Raw genomic sequence first — 25,538 nt, 5'->3', positions numbered from 1 at the left:
GGTTTGTGTGTGTGTGTGTGTGTGTGCCCTGCTGGGTTGCAGTGATCAGCTAGATTTTGGAAGAGCACCTTTAGACTTTGGCTAATCCGTTTGCTTTTAAAACAAGCTTTATGGTTTTGCTTCCCTAATGGCGTTTTGTTTTGAGCTGCGCTAATCCTGACTTTGAACCCGCGTGGTGGTGGTGGTTTTTTTTTGGGGGGGGGGCAAGATTCAAGGTGTTTTCCAGGGCAATGCAGAAGAAGGGAGGGAATATTTTACTAACTTAGGTAAGGTAAAGGTTCCATCGCACAAACGTGCTAGTCGATCCTGACTCTAGGGGGCAGTGCTCATCTCTGTTTCAAAGCAGAAGAGCCAGCACTGTCCGAAGATGTCTCCGTGGTCATGTGGCTGGCATGATTCAACGCCGAAGGTGCACTGAACGCTGCTCCCTTCCCACCAAAGGTGGTCCCTGTTTTTCTACTTGCATTTTTTTTACGTGCTTTCGAACTGCTAGGTTGGCAGGAACTGGGACAAGTAACGGGAGCTCCCTCCGTTACGCGATGCTAGGGATTCGAACTGCCGACCTTTCTGATCGACAAGCTCAGCATCTTAGCCACTGAACCGCCACGTCCCCACTTTACTCACTTAGAGAAGTTTTATTCTGCTTTTCAGCCCAAGAGATCTCGAGACGCTTCATGCAGTCAATTCATTGCAAACTGGCAAATATGAGCAGGAAAGAAGAGATGAAAAATTAATAAAAGTATAATATGCCGCTTGACTATCCGTCACGGTCTTCAGGACGGATCGGATGGCCCTGTTTTCCCATCTCGTCGAACTAAACTAAAGTCCGAGTGAGGGTATGGCTTAGACAAACAACGTGCAATATTTGAGACAGAGCAGGAGAAACATACAGACTTCGGAACTGGGGTGTCAGCTTGGCAACTTGAAGACCTGTGGACTTCAACTCCCAGAATTCCTCAGCACTGGGAATGAAGCCCTCAAGTCTTCCAAGGTTGACCGTTCTTTGGCCAAAGGAGAAGTCATTAAACTGCATTGGGAGAGAGAATTCCTGGAGATTCTCAAGTGATTCTAAATCAGGGGTCCCCGAACTTGGCAACTTTAATACTTGTGGACTTCAACTCCTAGAATTCTCCCAGTGGAGAATTCTGGGAGTTGAAGTCCACCAGTCTTCAAGTTGCCAAGTTCGAAGACCTCTGTTGCAAGCAGTCCTCCTTGAGTCCCAGAGTCAGGAAACGGTTTGGCCAGCGGATTTTTCCATAGCGGCAAAGAGCAATCGCTGAAAAGTCTGGGGAAAAAATAAAATTGGTCCTCAGCCTTGGCGAAACTCTTTTTATCAGCTGGCATCCTCACCCTCCAGCTAGCGACAGGACGACGTTCTATAGGTCCCTCAAGACTCTTACGCCCCCGGCAATCAAGTTTCCTTCCGATGTCAGGATATGTTGGAGGAGACAGACCGGGGTTTTTGCCTCTGCCGAAGGCGGCTGCCTCTTAACCGCCATTGCTGTTATAATGATCCACAGATATTGATTCAGGAATTGGGCCTTCCTTAAAATTCCTTGGGCGCTGCCATCCGTAACCTTCCCCAGAAGGCAGCCTGCTTGGCTTCTTTTGATCGCTTGTGTTTGCTTCCGAGGTTTGCCGGGGCATGCCTTAACTCTGTTGTGGCTCTAACCCAGGGGTGTCAAACTGGATTTATCTCAGGGCCAGATCAACATTGCAGTTCTCCATGCGCCGGCCGGAGGGGGGGAGAAAGTGGGGAGACGGGATGGATGCCTCTAGCACCCTGCCAGCCAAAACGGGGTGCAGTGGGGGGGGCTGTGAGGTCCACCACGTTCCATTTTCAGCCTGGATGGCCCCCTGCAGCACTTTGCCAGCCAATACGGGGTGGAGCCCCCCCCCCCCACGTGAGTAGCCCCCTGTCCCATTTTGGCTGCAGGAGGCCATCCAGGCTGAAAATGGGGTTTGGTGGACTTCACACAGCCCTCCCACGCCAGTGGTGGGTTCCGGGCGGTACGCCCCTGTACGAGCGTACCGGTGCCAGCTGGCAGCAGCGGCCACCGTACCGGTACGGTGCTTTGGAGGGCCCACCCGCCTGCCCTCGTTCTTTACCTCTATTTGAGCTAACCGGGCCATTTGCACATGTGGGTGCAGTGTACGGCGCCTGCGTGACCTCCGGCGAACAGCTGGAGCGTCGCAGGCCGGTGGGGTGCATGCATGCGTACGGTGGGCACGCATGCGTGCGCAGCGCGCGTGCCTGTGGCGGACGCCCAGCCCCATTGCAGCGTAGCAGTTGCGATGGGATCTGGAACCCACCACTGCCCCACGCCCCATTTTGGCTGCCAGAGGCACCGCGGGCCACACCTTTACTATTTCCAGGCCAGGTTTAAGCACCCCGTGGGCCTTGAGTTTGACACCCTCTCTCCTAACCCATGTGGCTGATTTCCCAACTTAACTTGCCGCATGCTTGCAGTGGAAGATGGGTCTTGGTAGAAAACCCAACAGCGTGTGTGTGTATGTGTCTTCCCTCCCTTCTCTTGTATTCATTCATCCGCCTCTGCTTTCCTTATACTAGTATGTACGACAGCCCTTTCTCACTCCTCCTTGCCATTCCCGATGTCTCTGGAGACAGTTCTGAGGAAGAAAATGAGGAAGAGGAGGAGGAGGAGGATTTTTCTTATGTGCCATTTGGGTCCAGGTACTCTAGAAAAAAAAAGAGTGTGACTTGTTTGCGTCTTCTGTCCTCAGGATCCTTCCCTTCCCTCCCTGGTCAGCATTTCATTTCAACTTCCTACCACGTCATAAAAAAACATTTACCCTTTCGGGAGGATGAAATCTGTTTTTTTTTTCCTTCTTCTTTTCTCCTCCCTAGGCTCTTCTTTAGTGCCAAATTATCCCAAGGTCGCTTTGTGAGTCAGTGCTTTTGAAACGAGCCTTGTAAAACTGGTTGCTTTGCACAAAATTGGATGCCTTGTGCACAGCTCGATGGTAAATTGTGACCATGATGACTCCCCCCCCCCCCCCAAAAAAAATGGCTTTTGTCTCTGGCTTGTTAAAGTAGAAACCAGCCAGAATTTTTTTTATTTTTGGATCTATTAAAATGGGGAAATATCTCAATGTAGATGGGCATTTCCACCCACGAGAGAAGCTTTTGCCAGAGTGATTAAGAGGCCACTGTTTCTTTAACGATTGTGGCTCATTTGCTGTGTGTGAATGGGCCATGAAGAGGATTGAAATCCTCCCAATGGATATCGCCCACAACTTTCTTGATGCTTTAGGGATGGCTTCAGCTGGCGGCCAATTCAATGAAAACTAGATGTGTTTGTGTAAATTTAATTTATCTCATCTGCTAAGCCCTGATTTCAGCTGTTTGGCTTAGTAAACCATAGTTTTACATAGTGGAGAGGCTAACCCAGACAACCGTACTGGCTGAAAGCATTATATAATTTTGGCCTGCATTGTTAGTTTTTGGTTTACTAGCCAATAACCTGCCGTTGCCTGGGTATTTATTTATAGGGGGGGAAATGTCCGGACCAAACGTAATTTCTAATGTTGGATTTCCCACCTTACCACTGGGAGCCCCCTTGTGGAGTACTGTGAAGCTGTTACCATGTCAACTCCACTGCGCTTTACAGTAGAAGCCGTTTTACGGCAGTACTGTAGAAGCTGTTTTAAGGCACAGCAGGCTGTATCTTAACAGAACACGCACCCTGAGGGGTGTTAGGGGTGTCTTACCCCCACAGTATCGTTCTCCAGAGAGTAAGTCATCTGTGTACCAAATTTCGTTGAAATTGCTCGAGGCATTCCAGAGTTAGGCTGGAACATACACACATACACAGCCATTTTTATATATCCTTGTTCATTCCCCCGAAAATGATACCTCTGTGAATAATAAGCCCAATCGGGCTTTTGAGCTCATGCGCTAAAATAAGCCCCCCCCCAATAAAGCCCTCCCCGAAAATATTGCAACACAGCAGCAGCCAATGAGGTGACCACGCTCGCTGCCTCCTGCACCTCAAAAATAATAAGACCTAGAAAATAAGACCAAGCGCTTGTTTTTTGGGGGGGGGGGAGAAAATAAGACCATGTCTTATTTTTGGGGAAACACGGTGTATAGATTATAATTGAGTAAACTCACTTAAGCAAAGCATGGGGACAGCTAGTGTGATACGATAACTTGTGAATCACAAGGACACTCTGTGAAACACTGTGAGAGTCACAGCAAACAAATTTGATGGGAATAATAATGGTGCTTTGTTATGCTTGAAGAAAAGCTCACAAGCTCATAATAAGCCAACGTGTCTAAAAAAATGTGTCCAAAATACATACAAACACAGTGTTTCTTGTGTTGTCTCGTCTTTAAAAAGTCAAACGACGACATCTTGCAAAAAATAGAGCGCCAATTCCTATTCCAAGAATACTTTGACCACAGGAGCCAGTTGTCAGACACAATCTGTGGGCTTGTTATTTTTGACTTGGGGTAGCACAAATCCCATCCGTAGAATGGGACATCACGTTCTCAGTCCCCCCTCCCCCCTGCTTCCCCAGGTGCCCAAAATCCTTGCAAGGATGTGCTCAGATTGCAACGAACGCTACGTGAAACCTGGAGTTGGGGTAGACAAGAGACTGAAACCTTGCGTGGGGATGTGAACTTGATAGGTGGTGTGGCCCACCAGCAGAGCTGGCAGCAGATTCGGACAGTGAGGAGGTGGGGAGGAACCTGGGCCAGTCCTGGAGTCTGGGGAAGGCTCGGATGAGGGCTCTGTGTCGGAGGCAGAGAGGGGGGCAGGGCCGTCTGACAGTGATCAGCTGCCTTCAGAGTCAGACATCAGTGAGGCAGATGAACAGCTGGAGCCTGTTCCCAGTGTGCGCATGCGCAGAGTTGCTAGACGAAGGGAACAGCTAAGGAACAGGGGTTGACTTGGGACTAAGGCCACAGGTGGAGGATGAATGGCCCCTCCCCAGGGGAAATCAAAGAGGAGCGAAAGGGGAGTGGAGTTTGCAGAAGACCATTAGTTCGCTTCATTGGTTCCTGACTCTCCGAGACTCCTTGCCAAGTTCTGCAGAGATCGGCCTGGCAGCTCTCCAAGCCGGAGAAGGTCTGTGACCGTAAATCCTCCCTTGAAAAACTTTGCTGGATGTGAATGAGCAGAATTCACAGTCAATTAATAAAAAGAGGTTTTTGTCGGGACCAGGAGTTTCCTTCATGCTCTTGGGAAGCCTTGCTCAGAACAATAGGGCCTTTAGCCAAATTCCAGGTCCTCTGGGGTGGTCACCACAAAACCTCTGCTGATTTGGGGAAGTTTCACCGGACCCAGAGGATTCTGGGTTGAGGCGATGAGGTTGCTGGGCTGGCATCCCGCTTAACATGACGCTTCATTATACCAAAGATTAAGGTTCTCCCTAGGGTCATTCCATGTCAAGTGTCCTGGGCCTCGACCATCACGGATTTCGATGAAATGTGGTGTGGACATTCACACACAGTCCGCAATGAACACTGGTAAAGTGTTACGTTTGCCGATGCAGTACTTACAATACAATAGCAGAGTTAGAAGGGACCTTGGAGGTCTTCTAGTCCAACCCCCTGCCTAGGTAGGAAACCCTATACCGTTTCAGACAAATGGATTTCCAACATCTTCTTAACGACTTCCAGTGTTGGGGCATTCACAACTTCTGGAGGAAAATTCTGTTCCACTGATTAATTGTTCTAAATGTCAGGAAATTTCTCCTCAGTTCTAAGTTGCTTTTCTCCTTGATTAGTTTCCACACATTGCTTCTTTTCCTGCCCTCAGATGCTTTGGAGAATAGCTTGACTCCCTCTTTGTGGCAACCCCTGAGATATTGGATGACTGTTCTCATGTCTCCCCTACTCATTCTTTTCATTAAACTAGACGTACCCAGTTCCTGCAACTGTTCTTCATATGTTTTAGCCTCCAGTCACCTAATCATCTTTATTGCTCTTCTCGGCACTCTTTCTAGAGTCTCCACATCTTTTCTACATCGTGGTAACCAAAACTGGATACCGTATTCCAGGTGTGGCCTCACCAAGGCCTTATAAAGTGGTATGAAGACTTCACACAATCTTGATTCTATCCCTCTGTTGATGCAGCCTAGAACTGGGTTGGCTTTTTTGGCAGCTGCTGCACACAGCTGGCTTGCAGAGAGAGAGAGTCATTTATTTGACCCCATACCGCAGCCTTTGATCGTGCGACACTGAGGTGTCACCAACTTTGAGACCTAATATCCCCAGCAGTGTTTTGTTGAGAGAAACAAAACTTGGGCATCTTGTACAACGTGTTGTGCTCTCATTAAACAAAAAGCATTCCTGTGAGTTGATCTCCATCTAGATAATCTGGACCAAAATGTCCGTAGGTCGGGGGAAAAAAGGTTAAAGTTTGTTTTTTTATACCTCTGGAAGAGACGGTAGGAGAAAGGTCACACTTTACCGCTGTTCATCGGGGACGTGTGTGCATGTTGACGCCCATTTTCATTGAACTCTGTGATGATCCAAGGTGGCGCAGTGGTTAAATGCAGCACTGCAGGCTACTGCTAGATCAGCAGTTCAGCGGTTCAAATCTCACCGGCTCAGGGTTGACTCAGCCTTCCATCCTTCCGAGGTGGGTAAAATGAGGACCCAGATTGTTGGGGGCAATATGCTGACTCTCTGTAAACCGCTTAGAGAGGGCTGAAAGCCCTATGAAGCGGTATATAAGTCTACTGCTATTGCTATATATATGATCGAGCAGGGCATTTTCCTGAAATCAGGACACTTGACATGGAATGAATCCCCCCTCCCCATAGTCCTCCTCCTCTTGGGGAGAAGAGAGTTCGTTCCGATGGAAGGGAGAGTTTGCTCAAAACGTAGGACTCCTAAGCTGTTTTCTCAGAGCCTCCTCCCAGGTGCCCCCCGCTACTCCCCAGGAACCCTGGGGGCTGGGTGGATGGGCCTACTGAATGTAAGGATGCCTATTGAGGGATGATGGGTCACCAGGTAGACCGGTTGGCTAAGGAGAACAGGCTGTAACAGCCAAGGTGGGACTGGCTAGGTTTATTGGCAATTCGCGGGCAGGGAGTGCTATGTGTGTGCAATCCAGGGATGACCCTTGCCCTAGGCTGTGTTTCCGTCCAGCAGCCCACGCCCCCCAAAATCCATGGCCCTTCCCTCCCTTCTTGCTGGCTTCTGGAGGCCACTCTAGCCTTTTGGACTCACTGGCGCCTCTTGCCCTGTTTTGTTTGCCAGTGGCGGAGGCTCTGGGGGGGCCAGCATTTCCGACTCGTGCAGCGACCATTTCGCCATTGAGACGTGCAAGGAGACGGAGATGCTAAACTACCTCATTGAGTGCTTCGACCGAGTGGGGATTGAGGAAAGGAAAGCGCCAAAGGTAATCTTCCCTTCCCCCCCCATTTTTGTCTTGTCGTTTCATTGCGGGCCTCCCCCCCCCCACCCCCGGCCCTCTAATTCAGTGTTTCTCAACCTTGGCAACTTGAAGATGTCCGGACTTCAACTCCCAGAATTCCCCAGCCAGCGAATGCTGGCTGGGGAATTCTGGGAGTTGAAGTCCGGACATCTTCAAGTTGCCAAGGTTGAGAAACACTGCTCTAATTGATTCACTTTAGGTTCTTTTCCTTTCCTTCAAAATGGGCTCTTGTGTGTTAAGTGAAATGTGGTCTTTATATGTAACTCAACATTTTTAGTGTCCGTGTTTTTCAATCTTCGCAACTTTTGAGATGTGCGGACTTCCACCTCCCAGAATTGTGGGAGTTGAAGTCCATACATCTTAAAGATGCTGAGGTTGAGATACCCCCCCCTTCTTCCTCCCCCTCTCCATCTCTCCCTCTCTCTTTCCCTCTCTCTCCCCGTCTCCCCTTCCCTTTCCCTCCATCTCTCCCCTCCCTGTTTCCCTCTCCCCTTCCTGTTTCCCCCTCTCTCCTCCCTCTCTCCCCATCTCCCCTTCCCTTTTCCTCCCTGTCTTCCCCCACCTCTCCTCCCTGTCTCCCTGTTCCTTCTCTCCCTCCCCCCCTCTCTCTCCCTTCTCCCTGTCTCCCCCTCTCCCTTTCGCTCCCTCTGACTCTCCCCTCCATGTTTCCCTCTCCCCCTCTCCCCTTCCTGTTTCTCCCTCTCCCTTTCTCCTTCTCCCTCTCCATCTCCCCTTTCCTTCTCTCTGTCTTTCTCCCCTCTCCTCCCTGTCTCCCCTTTCCCTCCCTCTCTCCCTTCCCTCTCTCCCTGTCACCCCCCTCCCTGTCTACCTCTTCCCCCTCCCCCCTCTCCTCCTCCTTGTCTCCCCTTTCCCTCCCCGTCTCCCCTCCCTGTCTCCCCCTTCCCTCTGTCTCTACCTCTCTTCTCTCCCTGTCTCCCTTTCCCTCCCTCCCCTCTCCCTCTTCCCCCCCCTCTCCTGGGAGTTGTAGTCCACCTGTCTGAAAGTTGCCAAGGTGGAGAAACACTGCTCTAAAGGGTGAAAGATGGGCTGCCTCGCCCTGTTTCTGCCTCTCCTTAGATGTGCAGCCAGCCGGTGGTGAGCCAGCTTCTGAGCAACATCCGATCCCAGTGCATTTCTCACGCGGCTTTGGTGCTCCAAGGATCTCTAACGCAGCTGAGGTCAGTGGGACAGGAGGCCACTTAGTGATCCTTGCTTGACCTCCCCTTCCAACCTCTTGGCTTCAGCGTTCTCTCAGGCACGCGGGGGGCGACTTTATGAAGCATTTTGCCATTCTCTCTCTCACCCAGGTCAAACCAACAGCAGTCGTTGTTAGTCCCGTATATGCTGTGTAGGAATCTCCCCTTCGGTTTCATACAGGAATTGGTGAGGACGACTCACCAAGATGAAGAAGTCTTCAAACAGGTAAGAAAGGAAACAAAAAGAGGCTAGCTTAGTTCTTGAGCTCCATACGTGCCACAGCCAACATGTTGCTGGAATCTTGATCTATCACTGTGTTGTGACACCCCCCCCCCCCCAGTGGCCAGCTCTGATTCGGACAGTGAGGAGGTTGGGGAGGAAGATGGGCCAGTCCTGGAGTCTGGGGAAGGCTCTGAGGAGGGCTCTGTGTCGGAGGCAGAGAGCGGGCCAGAGCCATCCAACAGTTATCAGCTGCCTTCGGAGTCAGTGAGGCGGATGAACAGCTGGAGTCTGTTTCCAGTGTGCGCATGCACAGAGTTGCCAGACGAAGGAAACAGTTAAGGGTAGACTTGGGAGTAAGGCCACAGGTGGACGATGAATGGCCTTCCTATAGGGAATAAAAGAGGAGCGAAAGGGGAGTGGAGTTTGCAGGAGACAATTAGTTTGCTTTATTGGTTGGTGACTCTCTGAGACTCCTTGCCAAAAGTTCTGCAGATATCGGCCTGGCAGCTCTCCAAGCCAGATAAGGTCTGTGACCGTAAATCCTCCCTGGAAAGACTTTGCTGGAGGTGAATGAGCAGAATTCACAGTCAATTAATAAAAGGGGTTTTTGTCGGGACAAGGAGTTTGCTTCATGCCTCTTGGAAAGCCTCGGTCAGAACACCGTGCCTGTTAAACTAAAAATCTTATGGAGTTCAAGATTTATTAATTTTTTTTGGCACCTCAGCCACCCTTAATTGGTTCACCCTTAGGACTGGCTCTTTTCTCCAAACGGATGCACAGAAGCCACCTAATTCTTCTTCTTTTCCTTCTTCCAAACAGATCTTTATACCTATTTTACAAGGGCTGGCTCTTGCTTCGAAGGAATGCTCCTTTGATAGTGACAACTTTAAATACCCCCTTATGGTGAGTTAGAACTTACTGATACTGTGTAAGCAGGATGCTTAACATTTGTGGCATCTCCTCTCTCAGTGGGGGTTTAGATGGCCTGGCGGGGGCTGGCGTAATGAAATATTTCTCTGCCAAAAAAAAACCCCACACCCAAACCTTATTGGTTCAAATGGGGGCACAAAAGGAAGGAAGACTTTTAATGGACTGCATTTGCTGATTTTTAAAAAATATTTCGGATTGCCATCTTCATTTAACGATCCCATAATCCCTTGGACAATTGAGTGGAGCTGAGTGTTACTGGCCAGATGCCCTTCCTCACGTGCTCTCAGAAATGGCTTCGCCAAAAATAATGCTCCAATTGGCCATCCCACCATCATGGAAGCAAGGGTATTCAGTTTGCTCGTGTTTATTCTCAACCTAACCATCCCTATATTTTAACCAAAATCTGAAGCTGTCAGGCCTGCAGCCATCTTTTTTCTTTTGGATCTTTGGCCCGCCATACTTTCTATTATTCCACTATGCCTTTTCTATGGTGGGAAAATGGGATTGTACGGAGTGAGATGCTATGTAGCCACAACAAAATTCTTTCTAGAAAGCCAAGGTCATCCTTTGTGTTTTGCCCTTCTGCACTGACCGGAACTGGATGGGTGGAACTGCCAGCATGGCAGTGGGAGATTGGACCATGTGGGTATGGGAGCAAGATCTTGAATTTTCAACTGGGTGGGGAAAACTGGGAAGCTTTCAGATTTGGGTTTTCCCAGATGTGCCAACAAGGCTCTCTTAATAAATTGGAACTTTGAGGAATCCTTTGCCTCGGACTCTGATTTAATTTTGGATGCTATTTGGAACCCTGACATTAACTTCAATCTCCTTTAAAATACTTTGCCAGCTACCCCGAACTTCAGGGTGCTGTCTGGGGTCCTGAGCCCCAGCGCCGACCCGAACCTGGGTGGCTCAAAGACTCAGGGAAGATGACATCCTTTCTCTTTCCCTCCCAGGCTTTAGGGGAACTGTGCGAGATCAAGTTTGGGAAATCGCATCCTGTCTGCAGCTTGGTAAGTGGGGGAAGCGGCAGATCCTTGCGGGATTCTGCCGAAGGACGGGAAAACCGAAGGTGGAGCAATCTGACCATCCCGCCCTCGTTCTGCTCACTTTGGGGGAACCTCTCTCCTCTCTCTCCAGGTGGTCTCTTTGCCTTTGTGGTTGCCAAAATCTCTAAGCCCCGGGATGGGCCGAGAGCTCCAGAGACTCTCTTACCTTGGGGTATTCTTCGGCCTCTCTGTCTTTGCTGAGGATGATGTAAGTGCAGAGAAGAGCAACCAAGAGGATTAGGGGACTGGAGGCTAAAATATATTAAAAAAAGGTTGCAGGAACTGGGTATGTCTAGTTTAATGAAAAGAAGGACTAGGGGAGACACGATAGCAGTCTCCCAATATCTCAGGGGTTGCCCCGAAGAAGAGGGAGTCAAACTATTCTCCAAAGCATCTGAGGGTAGAACAAGAAGCAATGGGTGGAAACTAATCAAGGAGAGAAGCAACTTAGAACTGAGGAGAAATTTCCTGACAGTTAGAATGAGTGGAACAAATTGCCTCCAAAAGGCAATTGTGAATGCTCCAACACTGGAAGTTTTTAAAAAGATGTTGGATATCCGTTTGTCTGAAGTGGTGTAGGGTTTCCTGCCTAAGCAGGGGGTTGGACTAGAAGACCTCCAAGGTCCCTTCCAACTCTGCTATTCTATTCTATTGTAAGATGCGTTAGGGTTTGCCTGCATTTTCCTCTCTGGTTTAGCATGTTATAGGTGCCTTTCCAAGTTATTGAGGTTAGCTTCTTCCTTTTGTTGGAAGGGGGCATCCCACATGCAATTTCCTTCTTGCAGGAGAATTTCCAAATAAGGTAGAAATCTGGACCAAAGTCACAAACCACCTGGGTGCTTTATATTAGAACCGGGCTCAGATAGGAAGCAAAGGCCTCTCATGAAGTGGCTTATTAAATCCAACTATTGCCCTGAATAAAGCTGACTTGACCAGTTGAAGGGTCCTTGCTGCCAGATTCCGAGACGCCTTGTGGCATCTCCTGCTGGGAAAACAGGTGTTCTAAGCTGGCACAGGGCTGTCCGAGCTTGGTCCCTTTTAAGACCTGTGGACTTTAACTCCCAGAATTCCCCAGCTAGCATCTATGCATGCTTCCCTCTAGCTCGAGGGTGTGGTTGACGGGGGTATTTTGGGAGTTGAAGTCCACAGGTCTTAAAGGGGCCAAGCATGAGGGCCCAGTCCTGAGCTAGAGGGAGATGTGCGCAGATGGCGTTTCTCCTCGTGAAAACGAGTCTGTTTGGGAAAGAGCATCGGAGGAAAGGTGGGAAAACATACCCACCAGTTAACTTTTCTTCCGTCTTGAGAAGGTTGGGGGTCACAGCAGAGGCCAGAGAAACAAGCACAAAAGCAATAACAATAGCAATAGCAGATTTTTATATACCGCTTCATAGGGCTTTCAGCCCTCTCTAAGCGGTTTACAGAGTCAGCATATTGCCCCCAACAACAATCTGGGTCCTCATTTTACCCACCTCGGAAGGATGGAAGGCTGAGTCAACCCTGAGCCGGTGAGATTTGAACCGCTGAGCTGCTGATCTAGCAGTCAGCTGAAGTAGCCTGCAGTGCTGCATTTAACCACTGCGCCACCTCGGCTCTAAAGGGACCCACTTGTCTTATTGTAAGCCGCCCGGAGTCCTTCGGGAGTGGGCGGCATACAAGCTCAATAAAACTAAACTAAACTGAACTAAACTTGTGAAGCTCTGTGCGAAGGCAGCAGCGGCGGGATGCATATTCCGTTACCACCAGTTGGCTGTGTGGGCGCACATGCGGCCTTCAGCGCATGCGCCCGGCCTTCTGCTCAGGTGCTTTGCGCATGTGCCATAAGCGCATGCGCCTGGCCTCAAAAACGTGCCTAAACAGGACAGCATAGAGCTGGGGGAGCGGGGCGCGAACCGGTACGAACCGTCTGAATACCACCTTTAGAAGGCAGCGTAGGATTGCCGCTCGCAGTTGACGTTTGTGTTGTTTTGCCTTTGCAGCCTAGAGTTGTGGAAAAATATTTCTCTGGGCCTACCATTACTTTGGAAAACACCAGGGTCGTTAGCCAGTCATTGCAACATTACCTGGAATCTGCCAGGGTAGGTGTGCTGAAGAAGCAACTTGAAATTTCACTTGGGTTTTTTTGGGGTGGGGGTGGGGGGTGGGGGGATGGTGGTGGGGTTTGAAGTCAATTGTTCACAGAAATTTACAGCCCTGAATTAAAATGGAAAAAATTCCTTCCCTCCCTTCCCCTTGATTTGATTTGATTTTTTGATTTTATTATATTTATATGCTGCCCTTTTCCCCCGAAGGGGACTCAGGGCGGCTCACAATTCAAATCAGGGAAGGGGGGTACAGACAGAAAATAAAAAGACGAAACATAACAATACATAATTTAAAAACACACAACAGTCATACCATTCGAGACGGGGGCAACAGCTCTTTAGCCCCTATGGTCACGTGATCACCATTTGCAACCTTCCCAGGGGGTTTCCAACATTTCTGCATTTACCTGTCTTGCGAGAGAGAGTGTGCTGCTTTGTTTAAAATTCACACCATATCAGAAGAATCGCTGCCTGTCTACATTAAGGGAATCCTCCACACTGTGATTCTTGGGATAGGTCCAGGGGTCGGCAACTTAAAACACTCAAAGAGCCACAAAAGTCCTAACCGAAAGCCCTATCAATTGTGGAGTCCGGTTCCCCCACCATAGAGTTCTCCTCCTAGCGTGGTGTTCTTTTTCCTCTCCCTGTCCTAACCGAAAGACCTATCAATTGTGGAGCCAACCAAAAGTCCAGTTCTCCCACCATAGTCTCCTCCTAGCGTGGCATCCTTTTTCCTCCACCTGTCCTAACCGAAAGACCTATCAATTGTGGAGCCAAGTGGAAGTCCAGTTCCCCCACCATAGAGTCTCCTCCTAGCGTGGCGTTCTTTTTCCTCTACCTGTCCTAACCGAAAGCCCTATCAATTGTGGAGCCGACCGGCAACAGGGAGCCGCAGCAGAGGGATGAAAGAGCCACATGCGGCTCCAGAGCCGCAGGTTGCCGACCCCTGGGATAGGTGATGCCTGTGTAAAGGTAAGCTAAGCTTGCATCCTCAGTTCCTTTCTGCCTTTTTTCTCCTTTGTCAAACTTTTTAGCAAGAGTTATTTAAGATCCTGCACAGTATTCTGCTCAACGGAGAAACGCGGGAAGCTGCTCTCAGCTATATGGCCGCCGTGGTCAATGCCAACGTTAAAAAGGCACAAATGCAGGTGAGTTCTTTTTGCGGCCGCCACTAAGAGAAGGTGCATGGTAGTTAGGGTTTGTAGGAGCGGCCTCCGCAAGGCTGTTCCACATGGATGGCAGGTTTCTTTTCTGGTTTTTTTGTAAAAAAGTTTTTTATTTTTCCTTTCAAATTCATTCTTAAATATACATTCTCATAATTGCTATTTAACATTTGTCAATTCATATCATATTTCCGCCTGTGTATTTACATTTTCATACTTTCTTATTTCCCCTCCCCCTGATTTAATAAGGTGTCATCTGATATATTTGTTTTATGCTTTGTTCCTTTCACTTTCTCTTTGTATCTTTTTTCAAGCCAATCATAAAATCGCCCCCATGTCCTGTAGGACACTGATTCCTCCTTGTCCTTTATTCTCAACGTCAACCTGTTCATTTCTGCACAGTCTAATATCTTCTTTATTACCTCCCTTTCCGATGGGATTTTGTCTGCTTTCCAATTTTGTGCAAATACAATTCTAGCTGCTGTTACTATCTGTACAATCATATATAAATCTTCTTTACTCTATTTCTCTGGTAGAATACCCAGTAAGAATACCTCTGGCTTAAACTCTACGGGCTGATGTATCGTTTTCTCTAACCATGTTGGTATTTTAACCCAATAGCTTTTCTTTTCTTTCCCTCCCTCCCTTCTCTTTGGTCCTAGCACTGATGATGTTACCTAGTTAGGGTAAGGAAATGTCTGCAAGAAAAAGAGAAATATTTGTAGCTCAGAGTTGACATGAGGGGTCCTTGGTGCTCTCTGAGTGTGCTTGTTTTCTTGCAGACATCTCCTTACCCTAACCAGGTAACATCATCAGTGCTAGGACCAAAGGGAGGGAGGAAAAGGAAGAAAGAAAGAAAGAAAAGAAAGGAAGAAAGAGAAACATTTGTAGCTCAGAGTTGACATGAGGCGTCTTTGGTGCTGAGTGTGCTTGTTTTCTTGCAGACATTTCCTTACCCTAACTAGGTAACATCATTAGTGCTAGGACCAAAGGGAGGGAGGGAGGGAGGGAGGGAAAGAAAGAAAGAAAGAAAGAAAGAAAGAAAGAAAGAGAGAGAGAGAGAGAGAGAGAGAGAGAGAAAGATTTGTAGCTCAGAGCTGACATGAGGGGTCCTTGGTGCTCTCTGAGTTTGCTTGTTTTCTTGCAGACATTTCCTTACCCTAACTAGGTAACATCATCAGTGCTAGGACCAAAGGGAGGGAGGGAAAGAAAGAAGGAAGGAAGGAAGAAGGAAAGAAAGAAAGAAAGAAAAAGAAAGGAAGGAAGAGAAATATTTGTAGCTCAGAGTTGACATGAGGTGCTCTCTGAGTGTGCTTGTTCTTCCTTTTTCTTCCTTCTTTCTTCCTTCCTTCCTTCCTTCTTTCTTCCTTCCTTCCTTCTTTCTTTCTTTCCCTCCCTCCCTCCCACCCTCCCTTTGGTCCTAGCACTGATGATGTTACCTAGTTAGGGTAAGGAAATGTCCGCAAGAAAACAAGCACACTCAGAGAGCACCAAGGACCCCTCATGTCAACTCTGAGCTATAAACTTCCTTCCTTCCTTCCCTCCCTCCCTCCCTCCCTCCCTCCCTCCCTGCTGATGTTACCTAGTTTGGGTCATGAAATGCCTGCAAGAAAACCACCAAGCTCAGAAATCACCAAGGACCCCTCGTGTCCACCCTGAGCTATAACTCTTCTCCCTTATTGGGGAGTCAACTCGAGTCCTACCCTGGCCCCTTAATTTAGGCTCCTCTTTGTTGGGCCCGCAGGCGGACGATCGGCTGGTGTCTACGGATGGCTTTATGCTGAACTTCCTGTGGGTGCTGCAGCAGCTGAGCACAAAAATCAAACTCGAGACGGTCGATCCGTCCTACATCTTCCACCCTCGGTGTCGAATCGTGGTGCCTGCGGATGAAACGCGCGTCAAAGCTAACTTGGAGGATGTCAGCAGCTGGATGGTTGAGCTGTGTGAGTTAACAACTTCTTTTGCTCGGATACGTGTGCCGATATCAGTCTTTGTGTTTGGATGGAGAGGAGACCTTCCTTGGAATCTGCACCAAGACTCCTGTGCTAATTGGAAATGTGTGTCCCGCCCCCCCCCCCCCCCCCGGCTTGTTATATTTTAGGTGTTTTTATGGAGTGGCAATCCCCTTTTGCGACTTTCTGACAAAGTTGATGGGGGAACCCGCATTCACTTAACAACTGTGTGACTCACTTAATGAATGCAGTGACTCACTTAATAACTGTTATCCAGAAAGGTTGTAGAATGGGGCAGTATTCACTGAATAAACATCTTGCTTAGCAATGGAAATTTTGGGCCTAATGGTGGTCATAAGTCAAGGACCGCCTGCAGAGTGCCCATGAATTCTTTTTGACCTGTCGTCGTTGTCATCTGCTTTTGCATCCTGAAAGAAACAGAAGATGCTCTGCAGGAGATTGGTGGTTAGGATATGGATGGATGGATGGGATGGGATGGGATGGATGGATAAATGGATGGGTGGGTGGGTGGGTAGATGGATGGATGGATGGGATAGATAGATGGATGGATGGATGGATGGGATGGATGATGGATGGATGGGATGGATGATGGATGGATGGGATAGATAGATCGATGATGGATGGATGGATGGATGGATGGATGGATGGGATAGATAGATAGATAGATGGATGGATGATGGATGGATGGATGGATGGATGGATGGGATGGATGGGATAGATCGATGGATGGGATAGATGGATGGATGATTGGGATAGATAGATGGATGGATGGGATAGATAGATAGATCGATGGATGGATGTGATGGATGATGGATGGATGGGATGGATGATGGATGACATAGATGGATGGATGGGATTGATGGATGGATGGGATAGATGGTTGGATGGATGGTTGGACGGATTGGATGGATGGATGGGATAAATAAATCAATGAATGGATGGATGGGATAGGTAGATGAATGGATGGGATGGATGATGGATAGATGGATGGGATAGATGGATGGATGGATGGAATAGGTAGATGAATGGATGGATGGGATGGATGGATGGGATAGATAGATCGATGGATGGGATGGGATGGATGGATTGGATGGATGGGATAGATAGATCGATGAATGGATGGATGGATGGGAGAGATGGATGGATGGATGGGATAGATGGATGGGAGAGATAGATCAATGGATGGATGGAATAGATTGCTCGATGGATGGGATGGATGGATGGATGGATGGGACAGATAGATCAATGGATGGATGGATGGGATAGATGGATGGGATAGATAGATCGATGGATGGATGGGATGGATGGATTGGATGGATGGGAGAGATAGATCGATGGATGGATGGATGGGAGAGATGGATGGATGGATGGGATAGATGGATGGGAGAGATAGATCGATGGATGGATGGATGAGAGAGATAGATGGGATGGATGGATGGGATAGATGGATGGATGGAATAGATCGATCGATGGATGGATAGGATGGATGGATGGATGGGATAGATAGATCGATGGATGGATGGATTGGATGAATGGGATAGATGGATGGATGGATAAAATTTGGTTCCTATGACAGATGAAGATCCCTGCTTAAATCCTTTGGCACACGACTTACATTTCATTTGGATTTCCTACTTTTTCATTTACACTCTTGTTCTTTCTCTTTCCGCAGCCAGGGATCAGTCTCTCTTCTCTGAGCCAAAATTCCCAACGGAATGTTTCTTCCTGACCCTCCACGCCCACCACCTCTCCATCTTACCAAGTTGCCGTCGATACATCCGTCGACTAAGAGCCATCCGGGAGCTGAACAGGTTAGCAAAAAAAAAAAAAGCATCGTTAGTCATTTTGGGGAGTTTGAGCAGGACTTTGGCAAGAAAATGATAGCAGTATGTTCCCATATCTAAGGGGCTGCCACAAACAAAGGGGGAGGGGAGGGGTTTCCACCTATTCTCCAAAGCACTTGAAGACAAGAAGCAACCTAGAACTAAGGAGAAATTTCCTGACAGTTAGAACAAATAACCAGTGGAAGAACTCCAGATGTTGTGAATGCTCCAACACTGGATGTTTTTAAGAAGATGTTGACTAACTATTTCGAGACCGCCTACTGAAACATACCTCCCAGCAGACAGTAAGATCCCAAAGATTGGGCCTCCTTCAGATGCCGTCGGCCAAACAATGTCAGCTGGCGGGCCCTCGGAGGAGAGCCTTCTCGGTGGCTGCTCCGACTCTTTGGAACCAGCTCCCCCCCCGGAAATCCAGACCACTCCCACTCTGATGGCCTTCAGGAAAGCCATAAAAACTTGGCTGTTCCGGCATGCCTGGGGCTGTTGAGCTCACTGTTGAGGTCCGCCCTGACTAGAATGAATGTATGAGGGGTGTCTGTTGTTTTAAATTGTTTTGTCATTATGTGTTTTTTTATATTTCTTGTCAGCCGTCCGGAGTCCTTCGGGATTGGGCGGCATATAAAAACTCCAGATAGATAGATAGATAGATAGATAGATAGATAGATAGATAGATAGATAGATAGATAGATAGATAGATAGATAGATAGATAGATAGATAGATAGATAGATAGATAGATGATAGATAGATAGATAGATAGATAGATAGATAGATAGATGATAGATGATAGATAGATGATAGATAGATGATAGATAGATGATAGATAGATAGATAGATGATAGATAGATAGATGATAGATAGATAGATGATAGATAGATAGATGATAGATAGATAGATGATAGATTGATAGATGATAGATTGATAGATGATAGATTGATAGATAGATGATAGATTGATAGATTGATAGATTGATAGATTGATAGATAGATTGTTTGAAGTGGTGTAGGATCTCCTGCTTGAGCAGAGGATTGGACTAGAAGACCTCCAAGGTCCCTTCCAACTCTTTTTATTCTGTAAAACAAAATAAAGCTGAGGTGCTGTTGAGATAGTCTAAGCTAGTCTTTCTCGGCTTCAGACACTTAAAAATGGGTGGATTTCAACTCCCAGAATTCCCCATGCCAGTCGGGGGAATTCTGGGAGTTGAAGTCCGCTCCTTTCATAAAGCGGCTGAGGTTGAGGAAGATTCCTCTAGGAAAACCTGGGTTATTTATGCAGCGAGAAGAGAGGCAGGAGGGAAGAGTTGTCTGCTTTGTATGCACGAGGGAGCTTCGTGCGAGGTGTAACGGCGTGCCAGCCTTTATTTTATTTTATTTATTTTTTTGCCTCTTGAGCCCGGGGAGGTTGGCATTTTCAGAGCTCTGGGCAGCGTTGATGTGTGATGGGAACATGGTGTGCCCAGATGAACTTGGCACGCCGTGGCTTGGTGGCTCCAGATGGCTGTGGGAGGGAGCGAAGGCGGTCTTTTTTCGGTGAGCTCATGCATTGTGGGTATATCCTCTGTGCCGGGAAGCCGTGCTTAAAAAGCCTCCTTAGAGCTTGGAGCCAATGGCTTCATTGTTGAAGCTGGGTTGAGTAATCCGTTGGCAGAACCTGGACAGAGAACGCCTGCATGGATGGCATTGTGAGAGCAGAAGCCCGGCTGAGGAACATGGGGGGTGGGGGGGGGGGCAGGGCTAAGCAGCAGAGAAGGAGGAGGGGGGCGGTGGTCCCCCAGAGACCTGGAGAAGGAGGGAGAAGCAGATGGATTTGTTATGTCATATAGATTTCCTGCTTTCTTTATAATGATGCGCCTTTCAAAACCTGCGCTGGAATCTTTTTCTCCTTCGCTTTTCAAGGATTGTAAGCTCAAACGTAGCCACAGCTTTATTAAAAACAGCCAAGCAGAAGGGCTTGAAATCCCTTCTGAGCGTTGGCCAGCCAATCTTTTGAAAGCTTTTCATTTAGAAGTCAACATCTGGAAAGAAAGCTCCGTTAGGTCTCCGACTTCTGACCTGGAAGGGTTTTTTCGGAAGCTGGATTTGATTGAAATCAGTTGAAATCAGGATTTAAATCACTAATAAAATAAAAGGCTTGATTTAAATCGACTCAATTGAAATGCGTAATTTTTAAAATAGTATTTATTGAATTTTCCAACATTTAAAAGACAAGACACAAACATATACTTACAGCAGCTTTTCCATATCGGTATCAATATCTTTCATAACAATCCTATTTACAGAAATTTTACCTCCATTTCTCTATCCTAAATTATATCCTTATTTAGGTTATAATAGCATGAAGTCAATATCATCTATTTACTATACCTTTTACATTCTATATATTATACTTTAACATTTTACGTTACATTTTATGTTTACTCTCAAGTCAGGAATACCATCTACCATATTTTCCAGAGTATAAGACTCACCAAGACTTTGAAGAGGCAAATTTTAAAAAAAAGGTTTTTGCACTCTGCAGACCTCCCAAAATGGCCCATTTTTCACGACAAACACATGTATAGCCTTTAGGAGGCTTGTAGAGTGTTCCTGGGGGTTGGGAGACCCAGAAATGAGCAAAAACCGGCCTGTTTTTCACGAAAACAGGTCCATTTTTTGTCAAAAAAAAGGGCATGCATAGCCTTTAGGAGGCTTATAAAGTGCTCCTAGGGGCTGCCCTCCCCAGCCACCAGGAGCACTCTGGAAGCCTCCTAAAGGCTATGCATGGCCCTTTTTGCAAAGCGGGTCGGGTTTTGGGAGGCCCAAAATGCTGTATTCAGTGTATAAGATGCACTCAGATTTTCAGCCTCTTTTTTTTGAGGGGAAAAAGGTGCGTCTCATACTCCGAAAAATACGGTATTCCGGATTTGATAGTACTCTGTTTCTTCCCTCTCCTTGATTTCCATACACAGTCTATCCATTTCTGCACATTCATAGATTTTCCTTCTTATAATCACGTCTGGAGGAGTATCTGTTTGTTTCCAATTCTGTGCTAACACGATTCTACTTGCCGTTAGAATATGAAATCTTATATATTGTAGTTTTCCCCCCATTTTCCCATCAGAAATACCCAGGAGAAACAGTTCCAGCTTCAACTCTATCCTCTGTTCAGTGATCTCTTCCAGCCACTTTCTTATCTTACGCCAATATCTTCTGACCTTAAATCGTAATTTTTAAAGAGCAACTGTTCATCTCTGTCCTGGCGCCTCCTCTGACCCAGTGACAGTCCCATTCCCTTTAATGGGGCGGCTGGTGATGTGGCAGGGATACAACAAGGTGAGGGACGTGGCGGGCAGCAGTGACTGAATGCCCGCTAACAGGCGCTGCCATGATGGATTTGAAATGACAAGTGCTCTCTAAATGTAAGGGCTCATTCTTGCTGGTAGTTAGAATCCTTAATTAGATTATTTGCAAACAAAATGTAGGTTTCCTATTTAGCTTGCAGAGTTTGGATTCATTAAATAAATTGTAGATTTTGCAGAATTTACAGCCTCATGCTACATAACAAAGCTCCATTTCATGCGGAATAGACTAAATTATTAATGAAACTTAAATAAAAAACCAGCTCCAAAAGCATTTTATTAAAATAAATGTGATTTTTAAAAAATCCAATTTAAATTAAACAAAACCAGCTCCAAAAGCATTTTATTAAAATAAATGTGATTTTAAAAAAAATCCAATTTAAATTAAACAAATCCAATTTATTTTTTTATTTTTTTAAATCATCATTTCCCCCCCCCCCCCCCTGCTGTACAGTATTAGCTCAATCTGTCTAAACTGCCCGGTGTAACTATAGATATCATCCCTTGTTTTGCAAATAATCAAAGAGGGAATTTGATGCTTTAGGGTTTTTTAAATTGGCGGTGCATTTGTCTTAATGGCTTTATTTTAGGCCAGTTGGTTTGTGAGTTAACCAGCTGGCCCAAAATAAAGCCATTAAAAAAATGCACCGCCAATAAAAAAAAAGAGAAGCCCCCAATACCCTCTCCAGTTATAAATAATTGCAAATAAATAAATGCTTTGGCCATCCCAAGTTCGTACAAATGTCTTTCGGTTTAAAGTGTACCAGTTTTTTTTTTGTTTTTTTTATTTTTATTGACAAACGTGTAAAATACACACACACAAAACTTAGACGTACATCATCACATTTACACAATACAATATGAACAGGAGCTTCCTGTTCTTTCTAATAGCAATTATTAATCGATACCGCTCACCTTATCTTATTTCCCCTTCTATTGTATTTCATTTGGATTTCACCATTCTTAACCCTCTTATTTTACTCATAACTATTATTTTTTGAGTTTTGTTATATTCCTTCATTGATTCTTGTTTCTTTCCTCCATCCACCTATACCATTTACCCCATATCTGCTAGAATTCTGATTCTTCTTTTCCCTGGATTTCTTTAGTTAGTTTGTCCATTTCAGCACAATCCATAACCTTTCTTATTGTTTCATCTTCGCTTGGAATTCATTTGTTTTTCCATTTTTTTTCTTACATATTTTTTAAAAATTGGGGTTATCCTTTAAAATACAATCAAAACCAAGGTTTTAGGGAAAGGGAAAAAAGGAAAGGGGGGAAAAAAGCACGGATTTCCTTTTTTTTTTTGGCCCCAGATGAATGGTTGTAAGTTGAGGACTCTCTCTATTTCTTCCTGGCCAGTTGACAGTGTTTTCCTCTTGCGATGGTTTGAGCGCCGACATTTTTCTCCTGATTACTCAAATCTTCCCCACTCACACTTTTTCTGGGTTTTCCGCAGGACCGTGGAGGATTTGAAGAATAACGAAAGTCAGTGGAAAGATTCTCCTCTAGCTACCAGGCATCGAGAGATGTTGAAGCGATGCAAAACCCAACTCAAGGTTTGTGGCTAACCACTCGCCCGCTCATGGCACCCTCCCGGGGAGGGAGGGAAGGGGGCATAGGGACGGGAAGGCTACTTTTCATGACTTGTTGAGGTTGCGTCGCTTCATTTTGGCTCTCACCGTGTCCTGCCCAGAAATTGGTGCGATGCAAAGCTTGTGCAGATGCCGGCCTGTTAGATGAGAATTTTCTCCGAAGGTGCCTCAACTTTTACAGCGTTGTGATCCAGCTCTTGCTACGGATTCTTGATCCTGCCTACCCTAAGTGAGTTTGTGCGTGCCTACAGATTAGGGGTGGGCTGCTACCAATGGTGGGATTCAAATTGTTTTACTACCGGTTCTGTGGGCAAGGCTTGGGCAGGGCATGGCATGACTTGGTGTGCATGGCAGGGGAAGGATACTGTAAAATTTCCATTCCCACTCCACTCCAGGGAAAGGATACTGTAAAATCTCCATGCCCTTCTCACTCCAGGAGAAGGATACTGCAAAATCCCCATTCTTTCCCACTCCAGGGGAAGGATACTGCAAAATCTCCATTTCCTCCCCACTCCAGGGGAAGGATACTGCAAAATCTCCATTTCCTCCCCACTCCAGGGGAAGGATACTGCAAAATCTCCATTTCCTCCCCACTCCAGGGGAAGGATACTGCAAAATCCCCATTCCCTCCCCACTCCAGGGAGAAGGATACTGCAAAATCCCCATTCCCTCCCAACTCCAGGGGGAAGGATACTGCAAAATCCCCATTCCCTCCCCACTCCAGGGGGAAGAATACTGCAAAATCTCCATTCCCTCCCCACTCCAGGGGGAAGGATACTGCAAAATCCCCATTCTTTCCCACTCCAGGGGAAGGATACTGCAAAATCTCCATTTCCTCCCCACTCCAGGGGAAGGATACTGCAAAATCTCCATTTCCTCCCCACTCCAGGGGAAGGATACTGCAAAATCCCCATTCCCTCCCCACTCCAGGGAGAAGGATACTGCAAAATCCCCATTCCCTCCCCACTCCAGGGAGAAGGATACTGCAAAATCCCCATTCCCTTCACACTCCAGGGGAAGGATACTGCAAAATCCCCATTCCCTCCCCACTCCAGGGGAAGGATACTGCAAAATCTCCATTCCCTCCCCACTCCAGGGGGAAGGATACTGCAAAATCCCCATTCCCCCCCTGATCAGCTGGGAGTCAGGAGGCAGGGAATAGATGGGGGCAGGGCCAGTCAGAGGTGGTATTTGCCGGTTCTCTGAACTACTCAAAATTTCCGCTACTGGTTCTCCAGAACTGGTCAGAACCTGCTGAATACCACCTCTAGCTTCTATGGGTTTGGCGGCTAACATTATGGCTGGTTCGGAGAAACTCCAAATCCCACCCCTGGCTGGCCCTGCCCACCACACCCCTCCCCCTCCCAGGAGTCTCCACGCGGCCCAATTTGGATGCGACATAAGTGCAGGGCCCTCATGGAAGTTCAGGGAGGGGGGGGGAAATGGGCCTGCCGGAAGGCCTCCGGAGCCTGGGGGAGGCAGTTTTCACCCTCCCAGAGGTTCGAGGAAAGCCTCCAGAGCCTGGGGAAGGCGAAAACGATTCCCCACCCCTCATGGTCACTAGGCCATGCCCACCATAGCCACGGCCACCCAGCAACCGAACAGAGAAGCCGTTGCTGAAACTTTTGAAGCCCACCCCTGCCTACGGTCTGCCCCATCCCTTGCTGGACTGGACTGCTGTGGGATCTAAAAGCCCAATCAGCTAATACTGCAGCCCCCCCCCCCCCTTTGGGTTCCAGGGACCAGTTCTGTGGGGAAAGTTTTTTCTGTGGACCAGCGGGGAGGTATAGTTTCACATGCCACCTACATCCTGCAGATGGGACTTCACTTGTTTGCGCAGGCCAGTTTCTGCCATGCCGTGGCCCTGGTGCCAGTCCACAAATCGGGAGCTGGGAACTTCTGAGCTAAAGTCTGATGTCAGAGGGATAACTTTTGATGGTGCACCTCTGTGCTCGGCTCTAAATTCTGCCCTAAAATGCACCTCCAGGAGTAATCCTAATAATTTCAGAGAGCCATCTTGAAAGCACAGTTAGCCCTCAAACTTAGAAACGTAATTAAGCCTGGAATTACGCTCGTAGGTCCTGCTGTTTATGAAGCGAGTCTTTTTCCTTAAAGGATTTTTTTCTGTCCTATCTGCAGCATAAAACTGCCTTTAAACCCAGATGTCCCAAAAGTCTTTGCAGCGATGCCTGAGTTTTACGTGGAAGACATTGCGGAATTTTTGTTTTTTATTGTACAGTAAGTAAAACAAACAAAAAACTTCATTTCTTGTGGATTGAAATGTTCTGGGGTAGCCTCCTCAGGGGAGAAACCACGATGAACTGTCACTCCGGATAGTGAGATGGGCGGCATATACATTTAATTCATAAATAAAAATAAAGAAAAGCAAGGAGTTTATTATAGTCTGCTTCCTTGATCCCCAGTCCTCCTTTTCGGGGGGGATATTCTTTAGCAGTTTGGCCGACATTGGCGGCCTGTTTCTCCAGGTTTGCTTCTAACCATGTTGTTTGGGGGCAAGAGGCTGACTCTGTAAACCGCTTAGAGAGGGATGTAAAGCACCATGAAACAGTATATAAGTCTAAGTACTGTTATGGATGGAGGATGGATAGATAGATAGATAATTAAGATGATGGGTAGATAAGTAGATGATAGATAGATGATGGTTAGATGATGGAGGGAGAGGAATGGATGGATGGATAGATAGATAGATGATAGGTAGATGATGGATAGATAG

At 47.1% G+C, this 25,538-nt stretch overlaps 1 protein-coding gene across 3 annotated transcripts in view; it reads left to right on the top strand.

Moving 5' to 3' along the window:
* UBE4B (ubiquitination factor E4B) overlaps positions 1–25,538 on the top strand; it is a 55,985-nt gene that overhangs the window by 19,664 nt on the left and 10,783 nt on the right. For 2 of the 3 annotated variants that reach the window (XM_087702244.1, XM_087702243.1), the window contains exons 8-21: positions 2,573–2,695; positions 7,238–7,379; positions 8,493–8,593; positions 8,723–8,837; positions 9,654–9,737; positions 10,721–10,777; positions 10,905–11,021; positions 12,790–12,888; positions 13,929–14,042; positions 15,802–16,000; positions 17,703–17,841; positions 22,669–22,768; positions 22,906–23,033; positions 24,944–25,042. In XM_087702244.1, the coding sequence (XP_087558370.1) occupies positions 2,573–2,695; positions 7,238–7,379; positions 8,493–8,593; positions 8,723–8,837; positions 9,654–9,737; positions 10,721–10,777; positions 10,905–11,021; positions 12,790–12,888; positions 13,929–14,042; positions 15,802–16,000; positions 17,703–17,841; positions 22,669–22,768; positions 22,906–23,033; positions 24,944–25,042 (1,617 nt within the window). The remainder of the gene's footprint in view (positions 1–2,572; positions 2,696–7,237; positions 7,380–8,492; positions 8,594–8,722; positions 8,838–9,653; positions 9,738–10,720; positions 10,778–10,904; positions 11,022–12,789; positions 12,889–13,928; positions 14,043–15,801; positions 16,001–17,702; positions 17,842–22,668; positions 22,769–22,905; positions 23,034–24,943; positions 25,043–25,538) is intronic. The other variant, XM_087702245.1, reaches the window with a different exon arrangement.

Source organism: Thamnophis sirtalis, unplaced genomic scaffold (genome assembly GCF_051295495.1).
Source record: "Thamnophis sirtalis isolate CommonGarterSnake01/CBP01778 unplaced genomic scaffold, rThaSir2_p1.2 scaffold_15, whole genome shotgun sequence".
Taxonomy (NCBI): domain Eukaryota; kingdom Metazoa; phylum Chordata; class Lepidosauria; order Squamata; family Natricidae; genus Thamnophis; species Thamnophis sirtalis.
This window is presented reverse-complemented; position numbering and strand designations above follow the sequence as displayed.